The following is a 10,913-nucleotide window of genomic DNA, read 5'->3' on the forward strand; positions in this document are numbered from 1 at the left end:
ATTAGTCATTTGCTAACGACATAATGTGAGAAGTAGAAGATTTCTTACAATTGCAGAAGATATAATGGCGATGAGCAGGGGAAAAGGATACTGGGAAAATATGAAAAATACACTATCATAAAATGTGTATTAATAAATATGTTGATCATTTCCCACTAGAATTTTAAGGGAAATTTTAGATGAAAACAAAGTGACTTAATAGAAATTTCCATTAGCCCAAATCTATAGTTATTAAAATAATTGTAAACCAACTAACTAAGCATCCAATGATGAATGAATGCATACACATAATTTTATATATCCCCCTTTTACATGTGGGACCTGGGGGATTTAAAGTCAGGTTCACATGCTTGAACTGCAAAATCTCTTACTCACTGAACCAAGTCCCATTTTAATTAAAATTTTAAACTCACATCAGCTATAGGAATCTATTACTTCCAAAACATTCAAATCTCACATGGATTGATTTCTCCAGTGTCTGTAACTATACTTTGCATTCTCCCTTGCTTGATCTGCACTTGGATTTGTAAGGATTTATCTCTATTCATAATTTCTTAACATTCCAATCTCAGACAACACATTATCATCATCATAAAGTACGACTTTCTAAAAACAGCCATTTCTCTCTCTCTTATTCTTTTGTAGAAAACCCAAATTCAAGAATTAGTCTTCCCCTTTTTCCAGGACTTTCACATTTAATTTGATTTTGCACAAGCTCAGTGTGTCCAAACTTAACTTCACCATCTCAGCTTTGTCTTTCTCCTTCAACATGTTTCTTTCCCCACCATCATCCATCTCTGTCCCATACAGGAGACCAGGAGATCTTTTTCATAAGCCTAGTGGTACTCTCCCTTAGACCCCAGTGGTTGGGCTTTGCTACTTCGCTCCTTTCCAGCCCTACCACCCTTCTGGCTTCCCAACACGCATGCGCAATATCACGTCAGCCCCGCCCGCCCGCTGCTGCGGAAGGCGCAGTGCTCAGTAAAGCGCACTTCCTCTGCTGGTCTCCACTGAGGGAGTGCCCGCTCCAAGAGCTCCAAGCCAGCCGCATCGGTCCTGCTCTGATCCGAAGGCGCAGATATGTCGGAACAAAGTAAGGATCTGAGCGACCCTAACTTTGCAGCCGAGACCCCCAACTCTGAGATGGAGGACAGCGCTGCTGTTCCGGTGGGGGTCCCTCCTCCCGCTTCTCTGGCCGCTAACCTCGCAGGGCCACCGTGCGCTCCTGAAGGCCCTATGGCAGCCCCACAGGCCTCGCCACCGCCCGAAGAACGGTTCGAAGATATTGACCCTAAGATCCTGCAGCAGGCCGCAGAGGAGGGCCGCGCCCACCAGCCCCAGAGCCCAGCCCGGCCGATCCCAGCACCGCCAGCCCCTGCCCTGCTGGTGCAGAAGGCGCACGAGCTCATGTGGTACGTGTTGGTGAAGGACCAGAAGAGGATGGTCCTCTGGTTTCCAGACATGGTGAAAGAGGTCATGGGCAGCTACAAGAAATGGTGCAGAAGCATCCTCAGGCGCACCAGCGTCATCCTCGCCAGAGTGTTCGGGCTGCACCTGAGGCTGACCAATCTCCACACCATGGAGTTTGCCCTGGTCAAAGCACTCAGCCCAGAAGAGCTAGACAGGGTGGCGCTGAACAACCGTATGCCCATGACAGGCCTCCTGCTCATGATCCTGAGCCTCATCTACGTGAAGGGCCGCGGGGCCAGAGAGGGTGCGGTCTGGAATGTGCTGCGCATCCTGGGGCTGAGGCCCTGGAAGAAGCACTCCACCTTCGGAGACGTGAGGAAGATTATCACCGAGGAGTTCGTCCAGCAGAATTACCTGAAGTACCAGCGTGTGCCCCACATCGAGCCTCCCGAGTACGAGTTCTTCTGGGGGTCCAGAGCTAACCGTGAAATCACCAAGATGCAGATCATGGAGTTCCTGGCCAGAGTCTTCAAGAAAGATCCCCAGGCTTGGCCTTCCCGATACAGGGAGGCTCTGGAGCAGGCCAGAGCTCTGCGGGAGGCTAATCTTGCTGCCCAGGCCCCCCGCAGCAGTGTCTCTGAGGACTAAAAAGGTCCAGGGGCACAGTTTTTGACCCATACTAAGGCTGTGTAAGGGTGGGGTTGAGTCATTAGAGTATTCCCAAACCACAGTGCAGTATTTCATGTATAATTTTTAAGTTTTCCATACAGTGCTTTTGTACCTTGTAATGCAATGCATTCATTTGTGTATTCGTGTAGTGTTTAAGATTGATGCATGTTTGTTTATAAGTAAGCAAGTTGGTACTTTCACTTTTGTGCTTTTGTGGATTTTTGTACAAGAGATGTGCTGTGCTAAACTTGTGAAATACATTGAGGTGTTCTGTATCTTGTTCTTTGTATGGGACTGATGATCTGTATCAACAAAGAAGGCCCTGGAGAGTTAGCAGGACTTAACAGCAACACAGACCTGACCAAGAGAAAGGTCAAGGCCCTTCTCCATATGACTTCAACTGGCACAGGAAGCATCCTTGTGGAATGGACTGATTTGAACTGGACTGTTCTCAGTGTAGGCACTTAGCACACTTTGCAAAACATGTGTACAACCCCACCATAAATAAACTTAAAATGAGCATTAAAGATACTGTGAAATAATTTCTTTTTGTGGGGGGAGGCATTTATTTTTATAAAAGGGGGGATGGGGATGGGTGGGGATGAGAAATAGTCTCCCCGTGTGCAGCATGAGCAAACAAAGCGTCCTTCTAACAGAGTGGGAGACAACTACGCATGGCCACTCAGAAGAAACTTGTGGTGTTTCAAGCAATTCAGCACATAAAAGGTATAATAACAAAAAAAGGTCATCATCATATAACATTGGAGTAGTAACAGGTACTATGGAGGGACTGCCCCTTTTCTGTTGGGTTTTTTAAAATAGTCTTCGGTGGGCACTTCAACAGAATAAACCCTTAATTGTGCATTTTCTCCTTTATTTTGTCCTCACCAGCCATAAGAAGTAAGGAATTATTGTATCAGTACAGAGCAAGAAAAATAAAAGGAGTGTTGGTAATGAATTAAAAGCCTTATTATAGTGGAGTCTTGACACTTAGCTCCGCATGGCCACCACTCACACAAGCAGTCTGGCCTCCCTGCTACATGCATTAAGGGTTTGATTTTTCTAATTAATTCCAAGGGTTTCACAGAAAAATAGCTTCTGAATGTACAAATTAGGAAACTCATTTCAGAAAGAATTAATGACCTAATCAAGTCCTTATCTTGCTAAGGGATAAAAACAAGATCTGAAATTTCATCTTTCCAGAAGGATGAAGATGAGCGAAACTATTTTGACAGTCATACCAGTAACAGCCATGACACTAGTGAAATAGAGGAGGGGTTAGGATTAAGGAGTTGCCCCCAGTAGCACAGTCACATTTGCAACTCGGCAGTCAATATGTCACAGTGGGAAGTAGGTGAAGGGAAGGTGAAATGGGATGAAAATCACTGGAAACAGCAACAACTGGGGCAAAAAATCTCCTTAGAAAGCTTTTGGGCTGGGGAGAAAGAGAGAGGAGAAGCTTTAACAAAATTAGAAATCCTTTAGACTTGGGGGGAAAGTCATTTAGTAAAAGTTAAAAGAATTTTTCTGAGGAAGGTGAATAAGAGGGTCATACCTGTCATACCGTACTCAAGAGTAAAAGGGGAGTTGTATTAATATGAGAAAGAGCTACAGAACTGCCGACATTTAGTGGTATTACCTAGCTGGTGGTGCAGGGGATGAAAAGGCTCATAAATCCACGCGTCTGCTAAATGGGACCTATCGTATTTAGTTGTGCCCATAGTCTTTCCCTGGAGTGAGAATGGAAAGTGGGAAGATACTGACAGTGACTCCAATGTGGGTGACCTGGCTTTCAGCGGGCTTCTTCATAAAGAGCTGATGTTAGCTGTCACACCTATTTAAAACATTTAGGGTTTTTTCTGCTCTAAGAATATTGAATGTGTTTTGCATGGATCTGTTTGGCAAATTCTGTTTTGCAGATTGCAGTTTTGCAGACCCATGTAAAACAGATTCAAGATTACTGACACTGGCACCCCAGCCAAGCATTCGCTGAGAAATAGGATAGTGAGAAACAAGGCGCTGATTACAGACAGGCACAAGAGCAGGGCTGCTCTCCAACTGCGTTGTCTTGGAGACAGCTTGCCATAGAGGAGGAAGCTCTGCAGATATGGAGGGCTTAATTCATGGTGCCTGGTTCAGTGGACACCACAGCCTGCGGACATAGGAAGGAATTACTCAGTAGCATTCTTATATTTCCATATTGGAGTAAAAATTAAAAGATAGGAGAGTACTTCAAGTATTTTGGAAAAGATGCTGAAATAGAGCAATCAGGAAACATTTAGCAGACTCAGTTCGAGAGTCCATAGCTGTGATGATTTGGTACTCTAGCTGGGAGAGATTGCCCTGATTATTTTTATCTGCCAACAGTTACTTCATTTTTACCTTGATATTTTACCCTTATAGCACAGACCTATTTATGTTCCTTTTAATTTTTATTTTTCAATTAAAAATTATTTCATTTTAATGTTTTATTTGAAATAGAATTGCATCATTCCCCACTCCCTTTTCCTCCACCCAGCCACTCCCAGCTATTTCACGTTAATATTTCCTGTTATTTCACATTTTTCACTTTAATTGACTCCATTTTTAAAGTCGTCTAAGGTGGAAAAAGCTTCTGGTGTTTAAATATAAAGTATAATATCTACTTTAAGCTGACCTCAGAGAAATATATGGTTCTGAGTTATAATTAAGTAGGAAATGGGTATTTTAAATGAATCAGTAAAATTATGTCTTTCCTATATATCCTGATATTCTCACCACTAACATAATATTGCCTGACCAACTTAGGACACCCTGCCAGGGACTGTTTACAGCATCCATATTGAAATGACTACTCAGAATACATATGACTCTTATAAATAAGTGCATTTTGTTACTTTTTTGTGAATTGTTATATATGTGAAGGCAAAGAGTCACATCTAAAACCTGCCCATGATGTAACTAAAGTCTCTTTACTATTGGCCTGTCCCAGTGATATTCTTGGCAAATAAAGGGAGCATTCTTTTCTTTTTCCTCTCATTTAAATTTTATTTTTATAATAATAATGTGTCCTGATCATATTTCTCCCTCCCTCTGCTCTGCCCCAGGTCCACCCACCTCCCCACCCTCCCTGGTTCACCCACTTTCTGACTCTCATTAAAAAAGAAACAGGCTTCTATGAGATAATAATATAATATAGTAAGGAAAAACAAAAGCGAGTACGTCAGAATAGGACAACGCAACCAGAAAAAGGGCAACATCCAAAGAGGGTGGGGCATAGACAAAAGAAACAGATATAGATACAGAGACTCATTCATTTGCATACTCAGGTATCCTACAAAAACACAAAATTAAAAGCCATAATATATTCCCAAAGTACCTGAAAACTCAAAATATTAGAAAATAACAACACCTTCATAAAAGGGAAGAAAAACTGCAACAGCAATCACATTCAACTATCCTGAAACCTAGAAAAGTGGTAAGCAGTACAAGGAAAGAGATGAATGCAGAAAATATTGGAAACAGGAGCAAGAACCAGGTTTTTTTTAAAGCCCAATAATGTAAATCAGTTACTAATAGGTCCAGGGCTTCTTAAAGGATAAATAATACAAATTAACAACTTCTTACTGGGTAAATGAATCATGAAAACAAGTAGCCAGACGGGGTTGGAGGGAGGAAAGGAAGGGAATGACATAATTCTATTTTAATTAAAATAGTAATATAATTTTAATAAAAAACATAAAGGGGGCTTGATCGTTGCAAAAAGGAAATGGAGGAGCAATGGATCTGGGAGAGAAGGGAGATGATTGAGATGGGGGAAGAGGAGGGAGGGGAGGCTGTGGTCAGTTTGTATTGTATGAGAGAATACATAAAATACAATAAGATATTCATAAAAAATTGAAAAAAACAAAAGTAAGTCAGTGCTGTTGGAATAAAATATCAATTGAGAAAATAAAAAAAAGCCTATTTAAAAAATTAAGATAAGTTTTATACAATACATGATTAAATATATAATAAAAGTGAACGCATAGCCCATTCTATTGCTAGTTAACTAAAAGTCAGCATCCACATGCCCTTCTCTAGTTGGACATATGCTACATGTTGCCTTCTGTACTCATTAGAATGCATGTTGAGAGGCCAGTGTTCAGAAGATGATGTGCTGGGAGTTAAGGATTTAACAATAAACAGAATGATCATTGTGTGGTCAGAAGGCATTAATTAGGTGAGTAACAAGGATCGCGCTTCAGCACAAAGAATGCCGCACTAGAAGCAATATGAGGCTAGAGGGAGACAAACAGATGCAGAAAATCCAGATTTTCCCAAAGAAATGTTGTATAAATTTGCATGTATTGTATAAAGGGTGATTAACAATTTAAAAGTGATACAGAGAAGGGTGTATTTGACAGAAGGATCTCTTTGTGCTTAAGGGTTGTGGTAAGAAAGCAAACAGACTTGCAATAATATATACTAACTTAAAATAAAGGAAAATAGAAAGTAAATTCCATTTCAACTTACCTAAAATATTTTTAGTCTCTTAATTTTCCCTGTTATATACACTTTTACCAAATTATTTTCCCAGTAACTTAATATGATAAGATATTACAGTTTTGGGGATTTGATTCATGCATTTGTTCACTTGGTTAATGAAAATATTGATCTTCATTGTATGGTTAATTTGTAGGGACTTGGAGATCCTGACAAATTAAAAGCATGGCTTCAACAGTGTATAATATATACTATATTTATGAAAAGAATTGTCACAAACTGTCTTGGTGATTACATCAACAGTCTAGGTATCTGTGGTTGAATTGATTCTAATATTATTCAGTAATGTCTCCCAAAGTAAGATTTCAGTGACACCAATGACTGTTTCGTAGCATACTGCAATATTTTGTCCTTGGTTTTTCTTTTGGAAGTTGGGTAATGGAGGAAAAGGTGAGGAATGAGCAACAGGTGTTGAGTTAGGCTTCAAGCTTGAATACAGGTTAAAGGTCAGGTTTAGTTGATGAGACCAGCACAAGGTAGGGGAAGAACAAGTGAGGAAAACTAGCAGTTTCTATTTTGAGCATCTATTAAATATACTAAATGATAGAAGACATACAATAAGCTAGTTCATACAAATACCTAGCTCAAAAGAGAATATTATATCTCAGTAGTGGAGAAATGCATTCATCTTTGGAAACTCTGAAAAAAAATATGTATCCATGCTTGTATTCTGAGAACCTGAAGTGTTTCCTCATCAAGTTGTGCAGGAATGTCTGGCAATGGCACTGCAAAGAGTGCCTGGATAAGAGTTCAAAAAGAAAGGCAGCAGAGTGCGAGGTCATGAAATCAAAATAGTAACATTTTCAGAGAGACGAAGTAGCCAAGGGTATCAAATGCTCTTGAAGTATCTTAAACAATTTGGAAAGGGATTTTGCATTCAATAGGATCCTCCGTGGTTAGAGAAGAAAGTAAGTTTAGGCACATATTACATGGTTGGCAATAACTCTGATAACTCAGATGAGAAGCAGATGAGGACTTAACCAGGGAGTAAATAATGAGGATGGGAATAAATGAAGAACATTTGAAAATATCTATAGATCAGGTTGACAAAAAGGCAATGATTAAGTAAGTGCTAGAGATAAGAAGGGTAGGTTGAATGAAGGACTATGGGCAGCTTCCTGGCATGCTGAGCTTCTTGAGTATCAGTTGTTTATTTAGGAAGTAAACACAGCAGATTCATGTGGGAGGATGATAAATTCCATTGAAAAGAAGTTGATTCTGACATGAATGTGAGATACGAAAACAGAGATGTGAATTTGACTGAGTAGAAATTCACAAGAGAAAAAGCTGAAGTGCCCAATGAACTCATGGGTGAGGAGACTGCTTAGAGATAGTGGGGGATTTGTGAAGGTAAACTGTGCTGTTCCCAGGCAGCTTGGGCAGGAAATGCTCATTTGCAAACACTAACATCAGATGTGCATGGTCTTTCTTCCTTCTAAGGGTATGTCTGGGAAACTTTTTAACATCAGATATGCCTGCTCTGTCTTTGTCCTAAAGATATGCTTGGGAAACTTAGAGAAAGAGAAGGGGTAGTGGAAGAAAGATGGAGGAAAAGGGAATAAATCTTGAAGTTAGAGAGAGAAGACTCAAAAAGTATCAAGAAAATATTAAGTCTAGTGAAATCTAAAGAATTTGTTTTAGAGATGTTGCAAAAATCATGGGGTTTGGGGCTTGGGTATGCCTCAGGTCTGAAGTAATGAAAAAGCAGGAAAATATCAACTGAAATTATTTATTGAAAAAAAACTATTTTAAAACTGTTAAGCAAATCACCAAGTCTGATTCCAACAAAAGCCGATTTTTAGCAAAGTGATAATTGAGCAGTATATGTACATAAACAACTTGAATATTGAAGATTGAGAGAAGTTAACACTAAGCAGATAAAGTGACAATCAGAATAAGCAAAGCGACAAGCCTTAAATGGAATTGAGGATGTGTGTGGTGTGCAGATTAGAGAGGTAGATAGAAATGATTGATAGTTGCTTGCCTATTTGTATCTGTGACAAAAGTTGATGGTGTTATGTTCTTAAAAGACAGCAGGAAATAATGTACTAAACACTGATCCAAATGAGTTAATCTCTGCAGACTGTCACGACAAAGTCCAGTGGTTATTAGAGATTTTAACTTACTAATATATAAAAAGAATAATACATTGCTGTCAGGTTTTTCATTTATTCCAGGATTGCAATATTTAAAAATGAACTGCCATAATTCACCATATTAATAATCAGAAAAAGAAAATATAAGAGATCATATCAATTCATACAGAAATGACATTGAGAAAGTATATTAATCCTGCTATTTAAAAAATGTCAGTGAATTAGAGTTGGAAAGAAACATCAGTAAAATTAATTTTCTCAATAAGATGGATCCCAAGCCTGGTACTGGAAACCCAGCTAACTATTCAGTGCTTATGAAATCATGGTCATTGGAAAAGAATATATAACCACTAGTTTAATAAATCAGCATAATCCCTAATAAAATTCTATAAGCATTTGTCCTTATACCTACAGATAGGTGTAATCCTCACCTCTCATCAAGGAAGTTGTCTTTGCAATAGACAAAGACCACTATAGAAAATGTTAAGCAATCAAAATGCAGAATAGTGGACCTCAGTCCTAATGGAAATATCTACAAAATACTCTGTGGCACTTAAGTCTCCAGGAACATTTCAGAAGAGGATCAGAGTGGGCTTGGGTTGTGTGTGTGTGTGTGTGTGTGTGTGTGTGTGTGTGTGTGTGTGTGTTTTATGCTATTGTGTCTCATCATAACATCAGAAACTAGACCCATAAAGTCTCAGCAATATGGCCACCTTAACATGAGCCGAACAAATATGATATCAACAATTATGCCATACTGAATGAGGAAAAACATGTAAGGCTTTCCACTATACAAATATGGGCAGCCAAGCAAAGCTAGAAATGGAAGATGTAGTCCTCCCCAGGAACGGGACAACAAATGATAGTCCAGTGCCAAATGATCAGTCCTCAAAACATAATAAAAGTAACACCATATGTACTCAACAGGCTATACTTATATAATATATATACATATATATATATATATATATATATAACATATATGTATGCAATAACGATTAATGAAAATGAGGGCATGAATTAGGAGAGCAGATAATGATTTATGGGGTATATTGAAGGGAAAAGGGGAAAAAAGAAATGTTGTAATCGAATTAGAATCCCAAAAAGAAAGTAAAAAGGAGTGAGACTATGCAGTAGTTGTGTTTCCAGTACTTGCTTATTTAATTTAATGTGAGCCCATTCAATTTAATCTATGTCTCAGAAAAACTGACATAATTTCTTTTTTGGCTAATAATACTTTACACTGTTCATAAACCACAGATCTTTATCCAAAATGTTACTGGACATTTTAGTTGATTTCATATGTTTGTTATTTTGAACAGTGCTGCAATAACTGTGGGGGCGAAGGTGTCTCTTTGATAAACCTATCTCATTTCCTTTGGCTGTATACCCAGCAGAGGGAAGACTGGATCATGTTTCCCAACACAAAGAAATGATAAATGTTTGACAAGATCAAAATGCTAATTACCCTGATTTGATCATTACACACTGTACACACACATCAAGTGATCATACTATATCAATATTTAGAAATGTCACATATCAATTAAAATTAAAAGGAAATGAAACAACAACCTAGCGAAGTTTATCTTGAAAACACTATAAGTAGCATTGCTTAATATTTATTAGTGAATGATATGATGGCTTCTGCTAAGATTGGATATGGAAGAAAAGTATCTACTTTGAATCCTTACTCTTCCTTTTCAACTTAGCAGCAAAAGTCTTCTCCAGAGAAGAAGAGACGAGTAAAAAAGGAAATTCATCCTTGTTTACATAGTATGATATGATTGTCTACTCGGAAAGTCTCAAATAACCCTACAAAACCAGAAATGTAATATTCCTAGAATACGAAAGGTATTTAGCAATAACACCAGGTTTAAGACGAATGGACAAATTTCTACTTTCAAGCAACAACGGGAAACAGAAATGTAAAACGCAATACAATTTATCCTAGCTCAGAAATATTTTAATAAACATAAAACTAAGTGTGTTCTTGATCTGTATATTGAAAAGCACATAAAGTACTAAAAAAAATCCAAGAAGACAAAGAGAAATCTCATGTTTATAAATCAGAACAGAATAAGAGACAAATCGAATTACAGGATTAATGCAATTCCTATAAAAATCAAATGCCTATATTTTTCCTATTTTTGGTACCAAGAACTCTCACTTTCTGGGTAGTGTTTGTGAAATATAAAAACCACATCTCATGTG

General features: G+C 38.6%; 1 protein-coding gene across 1 annotated transcript; it reads left to right on the top strand.

Moving 5' to 3' along the window:
* Positions 1-940: 940 nt before the first annotated feature.
* On the top strand, positions 941-2,610 carry Ndn (necdin, MAGE family member). The gene has a single exon (XM_031386854.1). The coding sequence runs from the start codon at positions 1,081-1,083 to the stop codon at positions 2,056-2,058; it is 978 nt and encodes a 325-aa protein (XP_031242714.1). The 5' UTR covers positions 941-1,080; the 3' UTR covers positions 2,059-2,610.
* Positions 2,611-10,913: the final 8,303 nt, after the last annotated feature.

This window comes from Mastomys coucha, unplaced genomic scaffold, assembly GCF_008632895.1.
Source record: "Mastomys coucha isolate ucsf_1 unplaced genomic scaffold, UCSF_Mcou_1 pScaffold21, whole genome shotgun sequence".
In the NCBI taxonomy this organism is placed as follows: Eukaryota; Metazoa; Chordata; class Mammalia; order Rodentia; family Muridae; genus Mastomys; species Mastomys coucha.